Source organism: Gossypium arboreum, chromosome 12 (genome assembly GCF_025698485.1).
Source record: "Gossypium arboreum isolate Shixiya-1 chromosome 12, ASM2569848v2, whole genome shotgun sequence".
Lineage (NCBI taxonomy): Eukaryota > Viridiplantae > Streptophyta > Magnoliopsida > Malvales > Malvaceae > Gossypium > Gossypium arboreum.
This window is the reverse complement of record NC_069081.1, coordinates 7,459,877-7,487,268: the sequence shown is the minus strand read 5'-3', so window position 1 is coordinate 7,487,268 and position 27,392 is coordinate 7,459,877. Positions and strand designations below refer to the sequence as shown.

General features: G+C 34.1%; 2 protein-coding genes across 2 annotated transcripts; one reads left to right on the top strand and one right to left on the bottom strand.

Moving 5' to 3' along the window:
- The first annotated feature begins 1,597 nt into the window (after positions 1–1,597).
- On the top strand, positions 1,598–3,733 carry LOC108478721 (probable WRKY transcription factor 9). Its single transcript, XM_017781193.2, has 5 exons — positions 1,598–1,977; positions 2,059–2,196; positions 2,312–2,671; positions 2,750–2,863; positions 2,934–3,733. Exons 1-5 carry the CDS (start codon positions 1,774–1,776, stop codon positions 3,441–3,443), a joined length of 1,326 nt encoding a protein of 441 aa, XP_017636682.1. The 5' UTR covers positions 1,598–1,773; the 3' UTR covers positions 3,444–3,733.
- Positions 3,734–9,135: 5,402 nt separating this feature from the next.
- LOC108478914 (WAT1-related protein At1g68170-like) lies at positions 9,136–27,098 on the bottom strand. Its single transcript, XM_053022877.1, has 8 exons — positions 26,902–27,098; positions 12,176–12,235; positions 11,979–12,095; positions 11,646–11,892; positions 11,411–11,569; positions 11,184–11,335; positions 10,939–11,108; positions 9,136–9,434 (listed from the first exon to the last, which is right to left on the bottom strand). Exons 1-8 carry the CDS (start codon positions 27,096–27,098, stop codon positions 9,136–9,138), a joined length of 1,401 nt encoding a protein of 466 aa, XP_052878837.1.
- Between the last annotated feature and the right edge of the window lie 294 nt (positions 27,099–27,392).

Genomic DNA, 27,392 nt, shown 5'->3' with positions numbered 1-27,392 from the left:
AGAAATTATCAAATACATAGTTATTTTACAAAATACTAATATACTTAGACGGTTTTTTCCTTTTTTGTCTTATTTATTTTTATATAATTTTTTTATAAATATATTTGTCACATAAATTATTTTTACCCATATCGTGTATGTCATAATCTAATACGTAATATTATATTTAAAGTGGGTAGTTTGAAAGAGTTAATTATCATTTTTATTTTAGTTTTCTGATATTTAGACATATTGGGTAGGGTTATTTTTACTAATAAATGGAAATAACTATTTTATAGTTTTTATAAAATTAGAGTTTTAATTATTAATGTGGTACTGAAAATAAATAAAAATAAAATATCCAAAGGTAAAGATTTCATAAAAAACATAAATATAACCTGATTTGAGGGTTGAGATGAATTTAGTAGTTATTATTATATTTCTTTCTTAACTTAGAAAATACCATAGTTGAAGCAGATTATTAAATTAAGTTTTGAAAGAGACGGTGGTGTTTCATTAATTAATTATCCCATAAAGATGGTTACTTTATGTGTATGAAAAGAAATTAAGAAAAATTATTTAAAATAAGAAGGCTATTTAATCTCATTTTATACACTCCATTATTATTTTCATTAACTCATTAATTATATTTCCAATACGTTAATTATTTAGCTTTATAACAACACAATTAACCACGAGAAAGAAATCAACAATTTTCTTTCTACATCCAGGTGGCTTTCCTAATAGCATTGAAAATATTGTTGCATGTAATTCAAATATATATATATATATATATATATCGTTGCATGAGCATTTAATAGCGTTGAAAGTGGCCTAATTAATTATATATATACTTACGCAAAGAAGCAGTGCATGTTCTTTAATTTGCCGAGGAGATATTTTAATAATTATTTGTTTATAATAACGGATTTACTTTTTCTCTATCTATATTATTATTACGTGTTTGATTGAGTTATCTTACTCTTTAATTTAGTTCTAATTCAGTTATAAAATTATCAAAAGTTCTTTTAATTTTTTTTAAATTTAATAAATCTAAAAATAAAAATGCATGACGGAAATTATGAGATTTAAATCCTTAACATCATAAAAATTTTAATATATCAATTTGACCATTTTAACTAAAATGATATTAAAATATAATGATGAAATATGTTTTAGGTTTTAAACACATTTGATGGAATATTACTATTATTATAGTTTGGATAATGGTAAAGAGAAAGCTAAAAGACTCCTTAACATAGATCATAAATAAATTAGGGAAAGTAGTTTAGAAAGTTGAAAAGGTTAATTAATTAATTAACTAACTAATCTTTTTTGATAAAGTATAGGTGCAACCTGTTATTGTTTTGGAGCTTGGTGATGAAATAATGGAACATAGGGGGGGTGCCCTAAGACTGTAATCTTATTAATTAAACAGCCATTTGATTATGTATGTAGTCTTTAATTAATTGAGAGGTTAATTAATTAAGGAGCCAAATAAAGTCAAAACTTAGATGCGTAGAGTTATCCAGGATGGGGTTAGAATGAATAATAATAAAACCCTTTTTCTCTATTTTATTCAGAATTTGATATTTCAAGAGCCTTTTGACTTTCTTTTTAAACAAAATTATTGGTTTAAAGTTGGGATCCCATCCAACCATTAAAACAAGTCTATTACTCACACGTCCTTGTGGAAAGGGAATTGACTTTGGTGCCTCAAAAGCAGCATTTTAAGAGAGAAAATAAGGGACTCGATGATGTTGAGGAAATAAACTTAACAGATCAAAAAGGGAAATGGAGATGGATCTGTCCCTCAAAATAGATTCCAAGGAAAAAGAAGAAGATATGGAAGAATCAATGGATTCTAAGATGCAAGTAGAGGAAGCAGAAGCTACTCATGAAGATAAAGAGGTCACATCAATGGCTGCCGCTGGTGAAGTAGAAGATGTTGATGCACCATTAGAATTGTCCTTGCAGGGAAACAACAAAACACATGAGGTATTATCAACTTTGATCCTTTTCTTACATATATGTTGGTGTAATTCAGTCTTAAATCTATTATGTTATGCATGTGTATAGTTGTCTGTCTTACAACTGGAGATGAATCGAATGAAAGAAGAGAACAAAGTGTTAAGGAAAGTGGTTGAGAAAACTATGCAAGATTACTATGATCTTCAGATGAAGTTTGCTGTTATTCAGAAAAACGACCATAAGCAGGTTCGCTGCCACCCTCTTACAATCATTTATTTTGATTTAGTGTTGCTTTTTTTTTTTTAAAAAAAAAATTGAATATTAATCTCAAACATTTTGGATTTGTTTGATATATATTTAGGACCCTCCAATCTTTCTTTCACTGAATGGAAATGGAAACGGAAACTCAAGTCAAGACCAGCAACCTATTCAAAGAAACTTAAACATTGGCAATCACCAAAAACATGGATCATCAGAAGGTGATCATAATGATGAAGAGAACGAAGAAGAATTAGGGCTGTCATTAAGGCTACAAATCAGTTCCAGTCAAAGAGAGCGAGAGGAAGAACACAATAAGGAGGGAAGTGAAGAAACCCCAAATGTTGCATCAGAGCAAAACAAGCTTCAACCAACTTCTTTATCAGCAATCACAAGCCATGCTGTTTCCCCACCCAGTAGGAAAGCTAGGGTTTCTGTTAGAGCAAGATGTCAAACAGCAACGGTATGTTGAAATCAGTATATTTTGTATCCATGTATTCAATTTCCTCAAATGCTCAGAGATGATAATTACTTTTTGCAGATGAATGATGGGTGCCAATGGAGGAAATATGGTCAGAAAATCGCTAAAGGAAACCCTTGCCCTCGAGCCTACTACCGTTGCACGGTAGCACCAGGCTGCCCCGTCAGGAAACAAGTAGTACAATCTTCATAACCAGTACTTTCTTAACTTTATGATCTTTCAATTTAACTAGTATTTGTTTTAGGTGCAACGATGCCTGGAGGATATGTCCATTCTGATTACAACCTATGAAGGAACTCACAATCACCCACTCCCTGTGGGTGCAACAGCAATGGCTTCAACAGCTTCAGCAGCAGCAGATTCCTTTATGTTCCTGGATTCAAGCAACCCTCTTTCTAATGGTATCCCAAACTTGAGCCAAGCTTCTTTGCCTTACCAAAACCATCCTCATCTAATGAAGTCTCATAGGAACGTGATGAACTTCACCGACCCTTCAAAAGGAACCATTCTCGACCTCACAAACAACCGCCATGTCAATCATCACTTCCCAACGGCTAGCTCTTCGAGCTCCCACCATCCATCACCAGTGTTCCCGTGGATGCCAAGCAGATTAAGCAATGGAACCAGCTCCAGACAATGGAAATCTCAAGAAGATAAGTCATTAGCTGAGAATGTAACAGCAATTGCTTCAGATCCTAAATTTAGGGTTGCAGTTGCGGCTGCCATTACATCTCTAATAAATAAAGAAAGCTAACCCATCCCTACTCGCATTGCGTCATCATTCATTGCCATTGCCATTGGTAACAACAACTGGGCACTCGTGGAAGCTGGTTGGCCCATTCAAAATTACTTATAATTACTTGGGCTATAATACTTTGCTCTTCTTTACTTGTAAATTAACTTTAAAGGCAGATTGAAGAGTACATAAAAAGGTAATGTACTTTTTATGTATCTTGCTTGGATTTGGTTTTTCTCTATTTAATATGTAAGGTGGTTGTTTTTTTTTTTTACTACAGTAATAATATTTACTAGTGAGATTTCGTATGTGGTTAAAGTATTTTAACCCCATCCATCATGGAAGATGAGTTAAGAACATGCATACAATCAAAAAAGTATCATTTAGTTTTGATTTGTAAATTTTCTAGTTTTCCTTCTAAGACCCAACAAATTTTTTTTTGTTTTTCATACATTTTCTAAAATATTTTGGGCTAAAAACACTTTTAGAGTCATAAATGTTATACATACATTATTATTTTTAAGTTAAAAGTGTTTTATAACCCAAATGTGTAAGCCATGATTTTTTTTTTGCATTGCATTTCAAAAAAATATTTTTTTGAAGTTAAATGATATTTTAAATCTTATTCATATTCTAATTTATTTTACTTAATATTTATATTGGGTATACAATTATTTCCTATTGAAGTTTATTTCAAAATATAACATTGTTCCATCAAATATATATAACATTATATAATTGAATTTGTAATGTTATATTTTAATTTTAAAATATAGTTTATATATTTAAATTAAATTTTACAAATAATTAATTTTAATTACTTAAAAATTAAAATTTATATTTCATATATCAAAATATTAATAATGAGATATAGTAAATTATTTTTTAATATTTTTATTGAAATATCATACTATTAACAAATTTGAACATCAATTAAATGTACCATGTTTTCAAAATCACTTTGTCATAAAAATCTTTAATGTCTTTATACTTGTGATTTTATATAAGTTTAGTCAAATAAACATAAAAAGTAAAAATTTGTTTTATAAAGATCAAATATAAAATTTTTATCCCAAATTAAAAATTTTGGAGTGCTATGTTTCCTACTATGCAAGAAAATCGCCATTGTCTTGAGTCCGGTTAATTGAATTGTTAGGTGTAATGTACAAGGGAAGCTCGTTACATGAAATAGGAAGTGCATTAAGATCAATTACAATACGGATCAAGAGGAAGGTTTGCTGGAATGGCCTTTGAAAATTAGAATTGATGGACAAGTCCAGTGGGTAGAATATGAAGGTTTGACAACTACATGATTCAGCTAGGGGAAGATATGGACATTTAAAGGAAATTTGCCTGAAAATAAACCAAAATTAATCGGATGATGTACATGTCTAGTTAGGCCTAAGTAGCATCCAGAGGAATTAGGCTTGATAAACATGACTGAGCTTGAATTATATAAAGACAAACCAGGTAAGCACCTCACTTGATAGAGCCAAGCACACTGTTCGTGGGTGGATGAATACAAAAATCCCTATGACTAGAGAGTTTGGATTGAAACGGAGAGATGCAAGGTAATGTTATTAGGAAAAAAATTAATGAAGAAATAACGTCGATGTCAACGTTAGTAGTTATGGAAACAAGAAGCCAATATGGAAGATAATGAGAATCTTGAAGATGTTGATGAAGAGGCCAATGAGACGGGGCTCAGTGCTTAACAGCCCAGGTTTTTCTTTGTTCTCTTTGATGAATTTGAAAGCCATTACTTGGAATTGTTAAGGATGTGGAGATCCTCAAATTCCATAGAATCGTTACGGAGTATGTGAGTGAAACATGACCTAGATATCTTTGCTTATGTTGAAACACGGATTGGTAGAGATAACGCTAATAGTGTCATTGTTAAGCTAAGATTCTAATATTCTCATCATGTGGAATCTTAAGGACATTTTTTTTTATGGCATTCGAATTTTCTAAAAGGATTTAATTGAATTAGATGTGTAGTTTTGAATCATTTGCAATTTATTTACTGTAAAGTTAAAAGGTGTTGCTAGGTAGGAACTTTTTTTACTTAGCTATAGTTTATAGTAATCAAAGTAATTGTTGGTGTTTTGGAGACAAAGCAACTAGGCTAAATCTAAGTCTTGAGCAACAAGGCTCGTTTCTTGTGGAAGAAACAAGCAGAAAAATTGCTAAGAAAACAAGAATATAACTGAAAAGCAAGAAAATAATATAGCATATGAATGAAAGATGATAATTTTCATTAAGAAAGAACATTGGCATATTGCCATTACATATATTAGACAATGGCTGGTCAAAATCAACAAATACATCACCTAAACATTACCTAACTCCACTGAATGCATTGGAACTAGGTGAATTATGCTTGCACACATAAACAAAGCTGGTGATCAGCTCTTTCACTATCAAATTACATCAATACAAACTAAACTAAGTTCAAAATAAACTAGAACACATTACATTAACTTAAGTTACAAAATAAACAAAACTTGGCTCGACAGCTTCTTGCTTGGCATGAGCTGCTCGATCTGCTTGCTGGTGCATGTGCTGCATGGAGGGCCATTCTCTAACACTCCTCCTTGGTCTCCATGCCGTTGACTCCTAACCGCTTCCTCAATTTGATGAACCTTGACACATTAAAAGCCTTGATGAATATGTCAGCAATTTGTTCTTCAGAATTGCAATGAATCAGCTCCACCTCTCGAGCTTGTTCCATCTTCCTTACCACTTGTAGCTTGATGCTAAAATGCTTAGTTCTACCATGGAAGACAAGGTTCTTTGCAATTGCAACAGCAGATTTATTGTCACAAAAGATCTCTGTTGCTTCCCTTTGATGTAGGTTCAAATCAACTAGGATTTTTCTTAGCCAAATGGTTTGATTAGCAGCATTTATAGTTGCAACATACTCAGCTTCTGCTGTTGACTGAGCTACTATCGATTGCTTCTTTGAACTCTAACAAAACATTGCTGAACCAAGTGTAAATGCATAACCAGAAGTGCTGTTTATATCATCCTTTGAACCAGCTCAGTAATTGTCAGTGTAGCCTATCAGCTTTTAGTTTTCAGTTTTGCTAAACTGTAATCCATGGCTCAAGGCACCTTTGATGTACCTGAGCACTTGATAACATACTTACAGCAAACATGATATCTGGTCTAGTTGCTGTCAAGTACAATAAGCAACCAACTAGACTCCTATAGGCAAATTCACTGGCCTGTTCATAATCCCCTTGGCTTGATAGCTTCATTCCAACAGCCATAGGTGTGCTTGTTGGCTTGCAATTCTCCATAAAGAACTTGCTTAAGATTTTTACAGCAAATGTTTTCTGTCCCAAGAAGATTCCACTTTGTGTTTGCAGCACCTCCATTCCAAGGAAATATGTCATCTGCCCCAAATCAGACATCTCAAACATGTATTTCATTTTGGCCTTAAAATCAGCCAATATAATCTGGTCTCCTCCTGTTACTAAGAGATCATCAACATAAAGAGACACAATGAGCTGTGTTTCAGCTTGTTCCTTCTTGACATATAATGTTGGTTCACTGATGCTTCTTTCAAACCCCAAGCTAACCAGGTAGCTATCAATCCTAGCACACCAGGCTCTAGGAGCTTGTTTCAGGCCATACAAGACATTTTTAAGCCTGTATACCATGTGTTCTTTGCCAGACACAACACAGCCTTGAGGCTGCTCAATGTAGATTTCTTCTTCAAGGAAAACATTGAGGAATGCAGACTTCACATCTAGTTGATGTATGATCCACTGCTTTTATGCAGCCAAAGCAGCTAACAATCTGATTGTATCAAGCCTGGCTACTAGTGCAAAAGTCTCCATGTAGTCCAGACCATATCTTTGACTGAATCCTTTAACAATAATCCTAGCTTTCAGCTTGTTTAAACTACCATTAGCATTTTGTTTGGCTTAATAGACCCATTTCACACCAATGGTCTTTCTGTTGGTAGGTCTTTCAGTCAACTCCCATGTCTGATTCTCTTGAATCATCTTAATTTCATTAACCATGGCTTGTTTCCACCCTTCATCAGCTTTAGATTATTCTAAACTGGTTGGCTCCACTATAGCAACTTGTGCTCTTTCATAAATCTCAGCTAAGGGTCTGATCCCTCTGACTGGCACATCATCTATGTTCATTTCAGAACTAATTTGATCAGGTCCAACCTGATCAGCCATCAGTTCTTCAAAAATAGTTTCTGGCTCATTTCTTTCCCAGTTTCAGCCTACTTTTTCATCAAAGACCACATCTTTGCTTACTTGAATTTTATTTGTTGAAGGATCTAAGATCCTAAACCCTTTCTTGACTAAGTTGTAGCCTGCCAAAATACTAGGTTGGGCCCTTTTTGACAACTTATCCCTCTTCACAGCCGGTGTATGAGTATAACATAGGCAACCAAAGACTTTCAAATGAGTCAATGGTGGCTTGAACTCGAACCAGGCCTCGAATGGTGTTTTGTGAGCCAATGCCTTTGTTGAAAGCCTATTCTGAATGTACACAGCAGTGTTAACTGCTTCAGCCCACATGGTTTTAGGCAAATTCTTCTGAAATAAAAGGCATCTGGCTATATCCATCAAACTCCTATTTTTCCTTTCACTAACCCTATTCTGCTGAGGTGTATAGACATTAGTTAGCTGATGTTTGATACCAGCATCATTGTAGAGAGCTTGAAACTGAGCTGAGGTATACTCAGCTCCATTTTCTGATCTGATGATCTTGAGTTTGTATCATTTTTCTGTTTCAATTACAGCTTTAAACTTCAAGAACACTTGAGCAACCTTAGACTTATATTTCAGGAAGAAAATCCAACAATATCTAGTACAATCATCAATGAAAGGAATGAAGTACTTGTTACCATTAAGTGACTCAGTCTTTATGGGGCCACACATATCAGTGTGCATCAGCTGTAATCTCTCTGAGGCTCTCCAAGCCTTGTTGGTAGGGAATAGGAGTCTGGCTTGTTTTCCTATTTGGAAAAAATCACAAACCTCATCTTTCTCAACCGAGTTGGTGAAGTTCTCAACCAATTCTTCACTGACCATTTGAGCCATTGGTCTAAAGTTGGCATGACCAAGCCTTTGATGCTAAAGCTTGGATTCTTCAGTTGAGGCAACATAGGCTGAGTTTGAGTCACTTGGCCAGTTGACTTAAAAGCATTTATCAGTCATAGTGACTGGCATGAAGCTTGATCCATTTGGATCAGCAATTTGGCACTCATTGGCCTTGAACACAACTGAGTAGCCTTTCTCAAGCAATTGAGCTATACTGAGAAGGTTCCTATCAATTTCAGGCACTAGCAACACATTCGAAATGATCTTATTGCCTGCAGGAGTGCATATCAACACATCTCCTTTACCTCCAGCCTTAATAAACTGACCATTGCCAACCTTTACTTTAGTCTTGCAGCTCCTGTTCAATGTCCTGAAGATGCTTGCATCAGGTTTCATGTGATTGGTACAACCACTATTAAGGAGCCATCCATTTGAATCCTTTTTGTGCCCTTCTGAACATGACACAACAAAGACCTGCTCTTCATGGTCACTGCTTTCTTCAGCTACTCGAGCCTTAGCCTTTTGCTGCTGGGGTTGGTTCTGTCTTGGTCTGCTTTTGCAAACCCTTTCAACATGCCCCATTTTCTTGCAATGTTGGCATTGAGCATCTGGTTTAAACTAGCATTGAGCATCTGGTTTCAACATGCCCCTCTTCTTGCAGCATCAGACTTAGGCCTGCTTCTCCAGTTCTTTTTGCCTTTGTAGGCAAAGGTGCTCGAGGCAGCTTTGGCCTTGGCTTGAAAAACATCTTCTTGGTGCTCTTCCATCCTGCTAGCTCTCCTTTGCTCTTGAGCATAAAGGGCATTGATGAGCTCAGTTAGGGAGATGCTTGCAAGGTCTCTCGAATCCTCAAGGGATGAGATTTTTGCCTCATATCTTTCAGGCAATGTTGAGAGCACATTCTCTACAATCTTGCTTGAAACATTTTTGACATTATCTTTTTAGAAGGATCTTCTCAAAATTAATTTTTCTAAAACTACTGTAGAAAAAAAAATAAAATCCTTATTATCAATATAATTTTCCTAAACCCTAAATCTAAACACAAAATTATTTTAAAAAACTAAACCCTAATTTAATTAATTTTCTTAAAAACTCTAAACCTTAATTTAATTTATTTATTTAAAACCCCTAAAAACTAATTTAATTAATTTTTTTAAAAAAAATCTAAACCCTGATTTATTTTTTAAATTCTTAAACACTAAACTCTAAACCTAAATTATCTTAACAAAACCCTAACTCTACAACCCTAGACCTAAATTATTTTAACAAAACCCTAAACCAAACCCTAGGGACTAAGCATGCAAATAGCTCCCTTAGAAAAACACGGAGCAAATCGCGTCCCTGAGGGAGCGATTTTTTCACCTCAGCAAAGCGCGTCCAAGTTAGCGCGTTTTGTGCTGACATTGCAAAATCGCTCCCTCGGGGATGCGATTTACTGAAATTTTACCCAAAAACGCTCCTACGTGGACGCATTTTGCATATTTCGACCATTTCCAGTAAATAATGAAATAATTGGCCCATTTCTATAAATAAAGTTGGAAATAGGCTTTTATTGGTAAAATGGTCCGATAAAGAAGAAGAAAAGATGGGGAAGAAGAAAACAAGAAAAAAAGTGTGGAGAAATAGAAAGGGGCATAGGAAATAAGGAAATCAGGGAACCGTGAATTGGAAAAAAAAAGTAAAGGTTAAAAATTTGAGGGGACCATTATTTATTATTAAAGTAAACAAATATTATAATATTATATATATAATATTTGTCTATTTAATTACTTATTTGATTAAAATTTTACTTTTAATTAAAGATATAGTTTTAATTATAAATTATTAAAAGTATTAATATTTCTATTTAAAATGAAACATTATAATGTTAAAATATTTTATAAAAATATTTTTTTAATGGTGTGTCCTGATGTACTTGTATCCTAATTTTTTAAAAATCACGTGTCATTATATCTTTATTGTGTCATACTTATATTATGTGTTTGGTTCGAATATTCTTTTGTAATTTTAAGTAATATTAATTAATCGAAAGAAATAATGCTACTAAGCCTCCTTAGGGGTAAGGTAAAATGTTGTTTTCGGTAATCTAAGTGTAGAAACAAAAATCGTATTTTATCTCCTTAAATCCCCTTAGTGAACCTGATTTGAGTGACGGCTTATTTACACTTTGGGTTGTTTTATAGAATTACCCACAACATAATTAATTTGCAACCGACTCCGCATTAGTCACAAGCTTATGGCCTTTCATGCACTAAGGTAGCCAACTAACTATTTGGTACTACCACGAATGTAGTCTATGGTTTAGTTCACTGAATATTAACCAAATTCAAGTTCCTTTTTTTTTGGTGCTCCTATCATCTGTTACTTTCCCTATCCTTCATCTTGTCGATGATTAATCGGTGAAGCCTAGGGGGCTACGACATTCGTTTGACTGTTAATACAAATGTTGTCATCCGTAGAGTCGACAATGATGTCAACAGGTTCTTCTTGCATGGAGCTTATCGTTGGTGGCACTTCATTTCTTGATGCTGATAATTGATCCTTCATCTCCTTGCCTTTACCCCAAAGCACAATATACAGCCCCAGCACTATGAACACTGCTCCAAGTATGCTGAAATTTAAGAAGGGGGGAAAAGTTAAATAAGTAGCTCTTCATTTCTGCATATTAGAAATTAACATCCCTAACCTTCCCAGGTAAAGCTTTGCATCTAAAAGCAACGACTCAGCCAAAGCGACTAAAACAAGCATTAGAGGGTTAAAAATGGAAACGTAGAGAGGGCCTTTGAGGCGCACACACCAAATTACAATGGTACAAGTCAATCCCGACACAGCAATTCCCTGCAACACAAACAAAAAGTTGCAGATTCCTCGTATAATACAAGTATAAAAAAGAAAGGATTAATGGACACGCACCGCGTAAGCAACAGTGAGAAGCCTAATATTGAAACCTAGTTTCCACTGGCTCCAATCTCTTTCCAAGCAAAGTGCATAACCAACTGATTGCATGGCTCCCATTATGCACATCAAAGCCGTGCTTGAGTAAGGACATGGGTAATTTTTACTCATCTTAGCCTACATCATCCCACTACTTTACCTAAATACTTGTTAACAGAACATTTGAGTTAATAATAAAATGTAGGTATATTACCTGAATGAGCAACCAGAAGGTGTAAGAGATGCAGCAGGCAAACGCTAGCAAAAGACCCAAAAGAGATTTGGATGAGGCAGCAGGGTGTGATGCAGGTGGACCGTGATTTAGAAGCTCCAAATGTGTAGGCCAAATGTTAACTTCAACTCCTTTGTAGAATGTGAGAAGCATTGCACCTCCTATTCCTGTTAATGTTCCAAATACTTTTGCCTTCCCTGCCATTGTTCCAAATGCTAGCTTTTCCAGTCTGTCATTCAAATATATAATATATAAATTTAAAACCTGGTATGGGCTAAAATAAGGGTGGAGTACTGAAAGATGCATTATATATACCCTAAAAGGACGGTGAAAATGAGGGTAGTGACTGGCATGAGATTAGTGATGGCAGAAACAAATGTTGCAGAAGTTAGAGCCAGGCTTGCAATGTATAGATTCTGAGATAGTGATCCCCTGCAATACATGCTTAATTTTCTTCACACACTAGTATATACATATATAAAAAGGAGAACATGATTAGTTACAAACTTTACCCAAATAATCCACAAAGAAATGCCTGGAAGAGTATGGTCCAACTGAGTTTCGGCCTATTTCTGCGCCAAATCAAAATAATATTATTCAACCATAACATTTATTTAAGCACGGATAATGTACACATTCATATATTAAAGAGTTTTAAATTTAATTATTAGTTTTTTAACAAATAGAATCTTATGATTTATTGAAATCATATCGACAAATTTAAACTCGATTAAGCTCATACATATTCAAGTTTGACCTTAGCTCGATAATTAAGTTTAAGGTTAACAATATACAAGGGCAATTATATAATTTAATAGCAAAAAAATGAAAAATTCAATTAAGCTGAGTATTATTAAACTTAAATTCGACTTAATTAATTACTCGAGCTTGGTTTGATAATTATGTAATTGAGTCTAAATTTTATTTTTCGAGTCACACTCGAATAGTTTGCAAACACCACAATCTCATTTACATCCTACATGTATTAATTTATTTAAAATAAGTTGTTTTTTCCTAAAGTCAATAAATTACTAATTTGTACTAAATTTTTAACTAATGCAATCAAAATTTATCATTTTATTCCAAGAAAAGGACAAATATTCTTTTGAAAACTTTAAATCATGTTTCAAAATTTTAATTTTAGGTTATCTATTTATCATGAAACCTTTAATTGAATTAGTATAATAATTTAAGAGAACACAAAAGATCGAAAAGCTCATTTTTTAAAAAATTAACAAAATTTATGGGAGTGTTTCTATCTTTTAATATCTTTATATAAGAAGAATTACCTTGGAAGAAAATCTACTACTTTCTAAAATAGCTACCCATTCCTATAGAAATACTTGCACTTTAAAACTTTTACTTCTTTTTGTCAACCACGTAGTGACTTTTTTTTATCTACTTTAAAGAACCCAAGTAAGAAAGCAAATCAAACTTGAACCAGAAAAAAACAAATCCAACCAAAAATTAGGAAGCCATTAAATTTTCTATTCTGCGACAGGAAGATAATAATGAGGGGAATCAATTTTTTATTAGAAAAATCTTTAAAGTATTGTAAGACCCAAATTTTGCCCGGGACCCAATAAAACCAAACCCGAATTAAACCTAGCCTATTATCCAATTACAAGCCCAAACCCAATTTTGGCCCAACCTAATCCCAACCCAAACACAAATAAATAAATAAACCCACCTACTCCACCACCTTTGTTGGCCACCCACCTTGGCCACCTACTCCACCACCTTTGTTGGCCACCCACCTTGGCCACCAACTCCACCACCCTTGGCCACCTAAACCACCCCAACCACTCCACTTGTAAAATTTGGCTATAAAAGCCATTCAAGAGTTTGTTTTAGGGAGGGGGGTTTTTGGTTTTTTGGAAAAGGACTGTTCTTTGTTTTGGAGGAGGTTTTTTTTGTTTTTTTGGAAAAAAGGTTATTTTTGTTTCTTGAAAATGCTAGTTTTTGGAGATTAATCAAAGATCAAAGCAAAAGATGTTTCTTTTGTCTATTCTTATCTTTAGTTCTTCGTTTGTTTATTGTTTTCCTTTCAATTTTATTTTGTTTTTTTTATACGAAAGTAAAAATAAAAGTAAGAAGCTTACCCATATTTTCATTACCAAAAAAGTGTTTTTTGAGGTCCGCCGCCGTGTGCATGTGGCGCCGATGTGACCCGTGGGGTCCATGACCGAAGTAAAGCGGACCAACGGCGGATTTAGAAAAGAGGAGAAAGAGAGTTGAGAGCTTTGTTTTATTATTTTATTATTTTTACTATTATTTATATTATTATTATTATTCCTCATGTATATATTATTATTTATATTATTATTATATTATATATGCCCTCTTCATATTTATTTATATTATTACTATCATTATTGTTACTTTTATTATTTTTATTTCTAACTACTATTATTATATATATATGTATTATTGTTTGTATCATTATTATTATTATCACCCTATTGTTATTACTTTACTTTTGTATTCTAATATATGATTAATATTACTCATATTTTCATTATTTTTGCTATCACTATTACTATTATATATTAGTGTATATTTTTATGTATATATATATATATATATATATTTATATATAGTATTGTTTTTATTACTTTAATTTAATATTTTTATTATATTTGCTTTTTGTATTTCTATATTTATTATTATTATTATATAGTAGTGTGTATTTCTATTATATACACATATATATATATATATATATATTTTTATATATAGTATTATTGTTTACTTTACTTTAATATTATTCTTATTATCATTATATCCAACCCAATAATAATTCTTTCATAAAGTAATATTCCGTATTTGGTAATTCCGGACAATCGTGCCTAACTTATTGGGTTTCGATTTTTCTCCTTTAACCTAAATAACGGAATACTCTTTTAAATCATGACATGAGTTTTGAAAATACTTATTCTCGAAGATACGAGGTGTTGTGCCCTAACTTCTGGGTATGGCATTTTGTTACCTCGAAATAAGATTTTTGCAAGTAAAGGCAATATTCGGTGTTTGGGAATTCGAGGAAGCGTGCCTAACTTACTGGGTTTCGATTTTCCTCGTTCACCTTAACTAACTGAATAACCTTTTGAAATACACGAATTTTTATATAAAAGACAAGCTCGTTCTCGAAAATTCAAGATGTCGTGTCCTAACTTACCGGATGTGACATTTTATATTGTGAGATGAGAAGGTCCTTAACATTTGAGCATTTTCTTTACAAAGAGGGATCGTATTTTAAATTCTTTCAAGTTTTCAAATTTTCGACACTAAGACACTAATTAATCAACTAGGTACCAATTTTGGGCGTATCGAGGTGCTAATCCTTCCTCGTGCGTAATCGACTCTCGAACTCATTTTCGATTTTCGTAGACCAAAATTATCGTTTTAGTAAATCTTAACTTTTATTAAAATGATTAACTTAAGGTGATCCGATCACACCTAAAAAGATTGGTGGCGACTCCTGTTTTCATTTTTTTTCTTCTCCAAGTCGATACCGTTTTTTCAAAAATGGTTACGACGACTTGGCGACTCCATCGGGACTTTTATAAGAGAGTCAAGCCACAAGTTGATTAACTTTTGTCTTTTTTCGAAAATTGAGAATTTGGTTTTGATATAAGATCACTTCATTGCGTTTCACCCGTTTTTCGTACTGTTTTCATCATTTTATTCCTGTTTTCTTTAATCGTTTCAAGTTTTTATGCATATATCTTCTCGCATTACATTGCATGACCGTTGTGGTCACACCCTTAAGTGGGAGTGAGAAACTACGCCTTCGTGAGGTTTTCACCTCCGTGCAGGATAGTGGATCACTTTCGGAATACATCCGTACCTATGGTTTCGTGAGATTTTCATCTTCGTGTAGCCATAGGGAAATGTATTCTCCTGAATTGAACTCGATTCAAATGAGCCTATAATGGGTGATGATCAAGGAATCTGCTGGTTCAGGTACCCTTACTCTAGAACCAAACCACATATAGAGAGACCTAGGAGCCCACCCTAGGTAGAGCCACTCCGAACCCCTAGTGGTCACCCGAATTGCTTTATTTGTTATTTATTTATCCTGCACTAACGTGTTTTATTTTTGTTTTGTTTATAATTGCATTACATTACATCATCTTAGGAAGGAGGTGTTGATTCATATTTGACTGCTAAATAGAACAGTTTGTCATAAGAAAATGAATTTTTTGATAAAGTGGATTATAATACGGTTGTCTAAATATGATCCAAGTGAACACATGAAAGAAGACTGATAGCCTGTGAAGAAATACAAGACTTTGCTTCATTGCCTGAAGACAGAAACTGACAAAGACTATTCGAGAGACGTCACGTCTTGACCTTCTTAAAGGAGCTGACAAGTATCACAGTAATAAGTGAGCAACGAGTCGCAGCCTGGATCGAGCAAAAAAAGAGTTAATATAGACATCTCTTGGAGAATTCGTCAGACTCGACCATAAGATTCGGATATGAAGAGGAAGATAGGTGTCTTCACTTGGAATATGAGAGAAAAGCCGTATATGTAGTCCGTTTTATGTAAAGGAATTTGCTTTCTAGAAAAGTTGTTCTAATGAAATTAAATTTAGAATCAATACCTTCCTTTTTTTTGCATTCATGCATTTGCATTACATTACATCAAAGAAAAGAATGTGTTGATTCGAAATTCGATTCCTAAATAGAATAGATTGTCATAAGGAAACAAATTTCTTGATAAAGTAGATTATAGTGCGATCGCCTGAATATAGTCCAAGTAAACACGATGAGAGAAAGCTGGTAGTTCATGGAGGAATACATGATGTAATTGCCAGAGATTCAAGCCAACAAAGGCATGACGAGAGAAAGCCGGAAGTCCATGAAGGAATACTTGACTTGATTTAATTGCCAACGAAGATTATCCAAGAGCCGGCACTTTTGATGAGTATCATGGAGATAAGTGAGCAAGAGATCGAGGCTCAGATTAAGCAGCAAGGAACTAGTAAAGGCATCTTTTAGAGAATTTACAGGATTCGACCATGAAAAAAGATCAGCCTTTACTTGGACTATGAAGGGCAAGACCACATATGTAATCTATTTTCATGTAAAGAAATATGTTTTCTAGAAAAATTGTTCTAATAGAATTGAATTTAGAATCAACACCTTCCTTTCTTTTGCATTCATTTCATGCATTTGCATTGCATTGCATTATTTTGCATTAGACTTTTCCTAAAAGGACCCTAATTAGGTAAAATTATCTCAGTTAACTTGGAAACTGACAAAAGTCAAATGACTAGGCATTTTTACATTACACGACAATGAACAAAGAGTTGCAATGCCTTGAACAAGTCAAAAGCACGAAAGGAATATCGATGAATTTCAATGATATATCTGAAAAGGGAACCGAGGAATAAAAGTCTCCAAACTTTTGCATATTTGGGAGTGTTTTGAACAATGGGACTGTGGAAGAGATCCCTGTATTTTTAGAGCTAATCTAGAGTAATATTCAAAACACGCTTGTTGCTTTAAGCCTAGAAGCAACAAAAGTCCTTTTGTGAAATAGGCTTGTGTCCTAAATCTTTGTTTCAATAAATGCATCTTTGTGAGCAAATATTCTCTTGTTTCATTTCATACTATACGAATAATTGTTCTTAGATTCTTTTGTTCTTTGGAACTTATTTCAAATATTCATTTATTCATAATCATACCATACAAATAATCATCCTTAGAATCATTTATTCTTTGGAATCTGCCTTCAGTGGGTCCCCAGATATCAATGATGTGAGTGTATTGTCATTAACTCCGAGTCTCCTTTTGAGCGAAATATGGGCCTAAAGGGATCTCAACACTTTAAAGATGACAGAGATGTAGATTACTCTCCGATTTGTTAAGGATGGTAAAGTAAGATGAAAACAGATCTTCTCTTACAAAAAGGCAGTAGACAGTAGGCCTAGGACAAGAGAAAAAGGCAAACATCGGAGTCTGCATTACCACAAAGGCAAAGCGAGACGTCATTGAGTCACTTCCTAGAATTTAAAGATTTTTTGCACGATCATATCAAGATATGCCTGGCTACTAAGAAAGGAGGATGTTGCAGGGTTTTGAATGACATATGCTAATGATTTTACGATGGCCAGGCTAATCATGAGATTTGGGTTCTGCTGGCCCACCATAGAAAGGGATTGCATCAGTATGCTGTAAATGCCAAATTTATAGAGAGAAAATTCATGTGCCCCTTCATTATTTCGACTTTCTCTATGTGGGGCATGGAGGTTATAGGCCAATCTCTTTGAAAGCTTCTAACCAATACCGATTCGCCTTTGGGGTCGTCGATTACTCCGCGGAAAGGGTAAAAGTTGTTTCATATGCCAATGTCACTAGGTCGACAATCATCAAATTCTATAAAAAAAAAAAGGTCCCAACAAAGAGTGCCAGAAAATCATGTCTAACACAACTGTACAATCTCAAAAGGTTGCAGTCTGTTCAAAAATTAGGCGCTATATAGCAAAAAAAAAAAAAGACGCAACAACAAATTAAAGATCATGGGGAAGATGACCGAGACTTGTAAAGATTGGCATAATAAGTCACCATTTACCCTCTATACTCATCGAACGTTGGCCAAGACCTTCACCGGGGCAACATATTTTATTAGAAGAGCTTCTTTGTCTATGAGTCTTGTCAGAGCTGAAGTTGGACAAGGCAAAATAGATCCAATCCCAATACGATCAGTTGAATTTGAAGAAAGGAGGTTGAAAGCCTTCCGTCATGGTCCATTGAACGATGTGAGCTTACAATGAAGAGGTTCATCTTAGAGAATTCCACGAGGGGAACTTGATAACGAAAAGATCCTCTCTATACGAAAGAACTTCAGAGAAAAGTGGATGCCGAACTGAGAAAGACCTTATGTAGTAAAGAAGGCCTATTCTGGAGGGGCATTGATATTAACCGAAATGGATGGCAAAGATTTGCCCAAATCAGTGAATTCAAATCCAATCAAGGAGTGTATTCTACCTAGAAGGTGAGAGACTAAAGTAGAAACCCGCGAAGGGCGCTTTAAGACCAAAAAAAGAAAAAAAGAAAAAAAAAATAAGAAAAAGGAAAGGCCAAAGTGAAAACCCGCAAAGGGCACTTTGAGACCAAAAGGGATTCGAGTTGAAAACCCAGAAAGAGCAGCTCAAATTTGGATCAAAGTAGGGCATACATTAGTCTTGCTATGCCTAAATTAACAATGAAGAAGTATGCTACGTCTTGGGGCATCGACAAAGTACTCCGGATCCCCTAAACACATATTAAACTCAGAAAAGTCCTCAAGAAGTTGGTACAGAGAAGCTCAGGCTGCGATATCTGGGGCATCTAGCTTCCATTTTGCCCATTTTGAATTTGTTATCTTTGATTCTTCTCAAGATATGTCCAAATAAATTTTCTTCTTATTGCATTGCTATCTTTGATTAAATCATTCGTTTTGAGTTGATTTCATTCTTATTACATTTGCAATCTTTGATTAATTTATCCATTTCGAGCTATGCTCATAATCAATTTCCTTCTTTTAATTGTTTTGATCTTTTTCAAGCATTTTGCATTGAAATAACGATTAATGGACTAATAACACTTTCACAAAAGAAGTTTTACATATTACTCTGGAAGTTTCTAAATAACACAAGAACCTGAAACAAGACTATTGTTTAGAACTCACCAAGCTAAGGGTTGGAAATATTATCTCTTTGGACTCTTTATTGATTGAACCAAAAGACAAGACATTTCGTCAGTGATATAACCTCGACAAATGACGAGTAATGTCAACCTAAGTGTAAAAGAGGGTCATTCTCGAGAAAAGAAATGATACTTTGCATTCATGTACATCTGGTCATTACACCCAGGGAATAGTGTAACAGATCAAACTGATTGAAGATGATACAAATACTATACCTTTGAGTTGCAGCGGAATGGATGGAAGAAACCGAATGTTATTCCTCTGAAATTGCAGTAGGAGGCACAAACTTTATGTCCCAAAAGGTACAGTGGAAGGGACTCTGAAATTACAGTGGGGCAAGCTTTTCGAGCAAAATGTGATTGTTTCTTTAACTTTTCTATCAAGAATACCAGTAGAACAAGATGCCAACAGAATGTCGTCGCGATAATGTCCTAATGAACAACGCACGATGATACCTTAAGCTTTTTTAAAAAGGGCTCATGACATTTCTACATTCATATAATAACACATCTAGTTAGGAGCATTTGATTCATTTCAATCATAGCATCCTAATTATTTGACACATTCATAACACATCTGGTTAGGAGCATTTGATTCATTTCGATCATAGCATCCTAATCATTTGACATAAGCATAGATATATGGAACTGATTTTACAGGTGATGTCCCTAGAATCAGTGAATTCACAAGCCTTAAACCCCTAAGCAGTAGGGTAACAGTTGAAGATTTCTGATCTTAACCCCTAGCGGTAGGGAAGCAGATCGAAGACGAAGGGTCTTAAACCCCTAATCGGTAGGGTAACAGACCGAATTGTAGATCTTATCCCCCTAAGCAGTAGGGAAACAGATCGAAGATGATGGGCTTTAACCCCCTAAGCAGTAGGGTAACAAGTTGAATTTACAAGCCTTAAACCCCTAAGCAATAGGGTAACAGACTGAAGATTTACAGATCTTAACCCCCTAAGCAGTAGGGAAACAGATCGAAGACGAAGGGTCTTAAACCCCTAATCGGTAGGGTAACAGATCGAATTGCAGATCTTATCCCCCTAAGCAGTAGGGAAACAGATCGAAGATGATGGGCTTTAACCCCTAAGCAGTAGGGTAACAAGTTTGAATTTACAAGCCTTAAACCCCTAAGCGGTAGGGTAACAGTGAAGATTTCTGATCTTAACCCCAAGCAAGAGGGAAGCAGATTGAAGACGAAGGGTCTTAAACCCTAATCGGTAGGGTAACAGATCGAATTGCAAATCTTATCCCCCTAAGCAGTAGGGAAACAGATCGAAGATGATGGGCTTTAACCCCCTAAGCAGTAGGGTAACAAGCCGAATTTACAAGCCTTAAACCCCTAAGCAGTAGGGTAACAGGCTGAAGATTTACAGATCTTAACCCTCTAAGCAGTAGGGAAACAGATCGAAGATGATGGGCTTTAACCCCCTAAACAGTAGGGTAACAAGCCAAATTTACAAGCCTTAACCCCCTAAGCAGTAGGGTAACAGGCTGAAGATTTACAGATCTTAACCCCTTAAGTAGTTGAGAAATAGATCGAAGATGATGGGCCTTAAACCCCTAAGTAGTAGGGTAATAGGCTGGAAATTACAAATTTCTTTTTCCTTGAAATGGCATTGGAGCGGCTAAAAGCCACAGCAGATCTCCTTGAAGTTTCAAAGGACCTTTTCTTCCTGAAATGGCGTTGGAGCGGCTAAAAGGCACAACAGATCTCCTTGAAGTTTCAGCAAACCTCTTCTTCCAGAAATGGCATTGGAGCAGCTAAAAGCCACAGCAGATCTCCTTGAAGTTTCAGTGGAAGAAGATTAAAACAAGTCTTATCTCCCTAAAGTTACAGAGGAGCAGACCGAAGATAGCAGATCTGACATTCCTGTGCTTACAGTGAAGCAGATCCAAGTTTTCAGCATGGCATCCCTGTGCTTATAGGGAACAAGTTGAAAACATCAGATTTGACATCCCTGTGCTTATAGGGAACGGATCGAAGATAGCAGATCTGACATTCCTGTGCTTACAGTGAAGCAGATCAAAGATTTCAGCATGGCATCCCTATGCTTATAGGGAACAAGTTGAAAACATCAGATTTGGCATCCCTGTGCTTATAGGGAACGGATCGAAGATTGCAGATCTGACATTCTTGTGCTTACAGTGAAGCAAATCAAAGATTTCAGCATGGCATCCCTATGCTTATAGGGAACAAGTTGAAAACATCAGATTTGGCATCCCTGTGCTTATAGGGAACAAGTTGAAAACAACAGATTTGGCATCCCTGTGCTTATAGGGAACGGATCGAAGATAGCAGATCTGACATTCCTGTGCTTACAGTGAAGTAGATCCAAGATTTCAGCATGACATCTCTGTGCTTATAGGGAACAAGTTGAAAATAGCAGATTTGGCATCCCTATGCTTATAGGGAACAGATCGAAGATAGCAGATCTGACATTCCTGTGCTTACAGTAAAGCAGATCGAAGATTTCAGCATGGCATCCTTGTGCTTATAGGGAACAAGTTGAAAACAGCAGATTTGGCATCCCTGTGCTTATAGGGAACAAATCGAAGATAGCAGATCTGACATTCCTGTGCTTACAGTGAAGCAGATCAAAGATTTCAGCATGGCATCCCTGTGCTTATAGGGAACAAGTTGAAAACATCAGATTTGGCATCCCTGTGCTTATAGGAACAAATCGAAGATAGCGATCGACATTCACGTGCTTACAAAGTGAAGCAGATCAAAGATTTCAGCATGGCATCCCTGTGCTTATAGGGAACAAGTTGAAAACATCAGATTTGGCATCCTTGTGCTTATAGGGAATGGATCGAAAATAGCAGATCTGACATTCCTGTGCTTACAGTGAAGCAGATCAAAGATTTCAGCATGGCATCCCTGTGCTTATAGGGAACAAGTTGAAAACATCAGATTTGGCATCCTTGTGCTTATAGGGAACAAGTTGAAAACAACAGATTTGGCATCCCTGTGCTTATAGGGAACAAGTTGAAAACAACAGATTTGGCATCCCTGTGCTTATAGGGAACGGATCGAAGATAGCAGATCTGACATTCCTGTGCTTACAGTGAAGTAGATCGAAGATTTCAGCATGACATCCCTGTGCTTATAGGGAACAAGTTGAAAACAGCAGATTTGGCATCCCTGTGCTTATAGGGAACGGATCGAAGATAGCAAATCTGACATTCCTGTGCTTATAGTGAAGCAGATCAAAGATAGCGGATATCGCCTTCTTGAGTTGCAGTGAAGCAGATTGAAGCCGTCAAGAGGCCATTTTAAAGAAGATCAAGAACTCAAGACTCGGCGAGCCCTGGCAAAATTGGTCTTTTTGTAGTCTTTGCTCCATTCTCGTTACACGATAATGAGCAAAGAGGGGCAGCTGTAAGACCCAAATTTTGCCCGGGACCCAATAAAACCAAACCCGAATTAAACCTAGCCTATTATCCAGTTACAAGCCCAAACCCAATTTTGGCCCAACCTAATCCCAACCCAAACACAAATAAATAAATAAATAAATAAATAAATAAATAAAACCTTGGCCACCTACTCCACCACCTTTGTTGGCCACCCACCTTGGCCACCAACTCCACCACCCTTGGCCACCTAAACCACCCCAACCACTCCACTTGTAAAATTTGGCTATAAAAGCCATTCAAGAGTTTGTTTTAGGGAGGGGGGTTTTTGGTTTTTTGGAAAAGGATTGTTCTTTGTTTTGGAGGAGGTTTTTTTGTTTTTTTGGAAAAAAGGTTATTTTTGTTTCTTGGAAATGCTAGTTTTTGGAGATTAATCAAAGATCAAAGCAAAAGAGGTTTCTTTTGTCTATTCTTATCTTTAGTTCTTCGTTTGTTTATTGTTTTCCTTTCAATTTTATTTTATTTTTTTATCGAAAGTAAAAATAAAAGTAAAAGCTTACCCATATTTTCATTACCAAAAAGTTTTTTGAGGTCCGCCCGTGTGCATGGTGGCGTAGATGTGACCGTGGGGTCCATGACTGAAGTAAAGCCGGACCAACTACGGATTTAGAAAAGAAGGAGAAAGAGAGTTGAGAGCTTTGTTTTATTATTTTATTATTTTTACTATTATTTATATTATTATTATTATTCCTCATGTATATATTATTATTTATATTATTATTATATTATATATGCCCTCTTCATATTTATTTATATTATTACTGTCATTATTGTTACTTTTATTATTTTTATTTCTAACTACTATTATTATATATATATATGTATTATTGTTTGTATCATTATTATTATTATCACCCTATTGTTATTACTTTACTTTTGTATTCTAATATATTATTAATATTACTCATATTTTCATTATTTTTGCTATCACTATTACTATTATATATTAGTGTATATTTTTATGTATATATATATATATTTATATATAGTATTGTTTTTATTACTTTAATTTAATATTTTTATTATATTTGCTTTTTGTATTTCTATATTTATTATTATTATTATATAGTAGTGTGTATTTCTATTATATACACATATATATATATATTTTTATATATAGTATTATTGTTTACTTTACTTTAATATTATTCTTATTATCATTATATCCAACCCAATAATAATTCTTTCATAAAAGTAATATTCCGTATTTGGTAATTCCAGACAATCGTGCCCTAACTTATTGGGTTTCGATTTTTCTCCTTTAACCTAAATAACGGAATACTCTTTTAAATCGCGACATGAGTTTTGAAAAATACTTATTCTCGAAGATACGAGGTGTTGTGCCCTAACTTACTGGGTATGGCATTTTGTTACCTCGAAATAAGATTTTTGCAAGTAAAGGCAATATTCGGTGTTTGGGAATTCGAGGAAACGTGCCCTAACTTACTGGGTTTCGATTTTCCTCGTTCACCTTAACTAACTGAATAACCTTTTGAAATACACGAATTTTTATATAAAAGACAAGCTCGTTCTCGAAAATTCAAGATGTCGTGTCCTAACTTACCGGATGTGACATTTTATATTGTGAGATGAGAAGGTCCTTAACATTTGAGCATTTTCTTTACAAAGAGGGATCGTATTTTAAATTCTTTCAAGTTTTCAAATTTTCGACACTAAGACACTAATTAATCAACTAGGTACCAATTTTGGGCGTATCGAGGTGCTAATCCTTCCTCGTATGTAACCGACTCCGAACTCATTTTCGATTTTAGTAGACCAAAAATTATCGTTTTAGTAAATCTTAACTTTTATTAAAATGATTAACTTAAGGTGATCCGATCACACCTAAAAAGATTGGTGGCGACTCCTGTTTTCATTTTTTTTTCTTCTCCAAGTCGATACCCGTTTTTTTCAAAAAATGGTTACGACAAGTATTATTTTCTAAAAAGTCGATCTAAACCTCGAACAATAAAAGTATTGTATTTGAGGTGTCTATACTTGATTTTAGCTTTGGAGTTTTGTCTCCCTATTACGAAGAGATCCTAAAGAGGTTCATAAAGTTTACTGGAGTGCTTTGAATCCTCTAATGAAATATTTTTATCATTTTAACTTTGGTGGGGCTCAAACTCAAACATTTAAAGGGTCATACTTGGCTAGGCGAATCCTAGGCACTTTTGATAAACTTCATAAACCCATTTAAACACTCTTTAGAGTCAAGACACAACTCCTAGTACAATACTTCTATTGTTTGAGGTCCAGGTCAGCTGCTTAGAGGACGACACTTGAAAGACTTTTCCCAATAAGGAATCGATTCCTCCTCAATAGATACCCCTCTCTCTCTCTCTCTGTCTCTCTCTCTCTATATATATAATATAAAATGGCTGACTAAGTTGACGTTACGAGTCAACTAAAAATCAACTCAGTCATAAAATTACTAAAATACCCTTACTTTCAAGGAAATTTAATATTATTAGAAGAGCATTTTCATATTTTTATATTTTTATATAATTTTCAAATAAAATAATTAAAAAACATTATTTAGGAATCAAACACAAAATCAATGTATTCATATAAAAATCTTGTATGCTGAAATATTTTTATAAATATATTTTTAAAATATAAGATATTTTCATTCACCCATATTGTGAGTGATAAAATCCCGTATATAATATGAGTTAATTGGACACATTAAGAAATTAATTAAAACTCTTTTAATAAAGAATTAAATATGAATATAATGATGTTTGCATCTTTTGCTATTTTACATGAATTGGATAAATAAAACAGCTAAAAATGCAATGTTTAAGGATTCAACCCAAGCGTAAAGAATATTTACTAATAAGTAATTGGCATAATGTTAAATTTGACCTCAATTTTTATTTTTATTTATCAATTTGACTCTTTTTTAGTTAAATTTGACCATTAATCTTTTAAAATGAGTTAAATTGCTTTTTTAATAGAACTATTGACTAAAACATTATTTTTTTAATAATGTTGAAGCAGCAACCTACATGACAATCCACCTGCATTTCATACCGACATGTCATTATTTATCTTATGTGTTATGTCGACAAATAATTTAAAATTTATAAAAATATCCACAAATAAAAAATTCAAAAGAAAATTATAAAAATTAGTGAGTATTCGTGGATTATCATCATCTTGGTTACCATGTTTGCAAAATTTAATATTTTAGTTAGTATTTCGGTTAAAAATAATAATTTGACTCTTTTCGAAATGTTGATGGTGAAATTCAACTCTTTTGAAAGTCAAATTTAACTAAAAAATAAGAATCAAATTGACAAAAAAATAAAAATAAAAGGTTAAAAACTAACTTTGTTATTATGCCTAAATATTTAATCATTTCACTTATAACTCAATTTTTTTATAAATATAAACTTAATATTATACAAAATCTAATATAAATAAAAGTTGTATAGAAGGAAATTCCATATAGCATCCAAACTGTAAGTTTTGTTGATTATATATACATAGCTCATGCTTTCAACATTTTTCCAAATCGGTTGAACTCTATTTTTTAAATAAATTCAAAAACAAATCTAGCAGCCATACCAAATCAGAAGTATAACACGCAGCCCTCCTCTTCTCATCCTTCTTCAAAATATAACCTCATTAAGTCTTTGACTTAAATCAACTTCAACAGTTTTTTTCTCAGTAGACAGAAAATTACGGTAACACTTAACGCTACTTTTGACTTAATGGTAAAAATGGTTCTAGTTCTTAGTTTAAATGGTCATCCTTGTACTTCTTGTATCACATCTTACAATGATCTCAACTTTCTTTTTGTATCATCCACAAGTTTTCTAAATCTACTGGACTCTTTTAAATAAATAAACTAAAAGCCTGCAACCCTTGATCAGTCATGCATGCTTTCTTCATGGTAGAAATTTTCTCTTTTTTATAATGAAAATTTGTTCCTTTATGCATGTTTATTCAAAACTGTTTCCTAAAGTTAACATTGTTTGGGGAGAAAGGAAATTACATGACAAACAATTACTTAGTAGCATGGAGAGAGATCGATCTATAGAAATAAAAGTACTTAACGATCCTACATGAAGTGAGTATTAATGTAAAAAAAGAAAAAGAATGAAGAGCAAACCTTTCGAAGAGAAGAGCAAGAGGAAGCATAACAGGAACTGCAAATAAGAATCTGTAGGCAGTGATAATCTTCAAACTCATTCCATCATTAGCAGCCAATTTATACAGCACATTCATTCCAGCAAAAGTTGCTTGAACCACCACCATAGCCATTGCCGGCTTCAATCCTTGTAAAATACTACACTTGTTCTTCCCCATTTTTCTTTTATCAATATTCCAAAACACAAAAAAACTCTTATCTTATATTTTCTATACACTTAAAGTGAAAGGAAAAGCTTTTTAGAAGCTTCTGCACTGTCGTTTTCTACTGCAACTGCACGTTTCAATTTCATAACCTCAGATATTAAATAATGAAAGAGAGAGAGTGCTGAGGAATTTAGTTTTTTTTTTTTCTCAATTAGATGTAAATTTCTGGTTAGTATAACAATAGCAATTAAACACATGGGGAACTCTCTTAATGTGTTGGGAAGCTAATTATGACGTACTCGATTA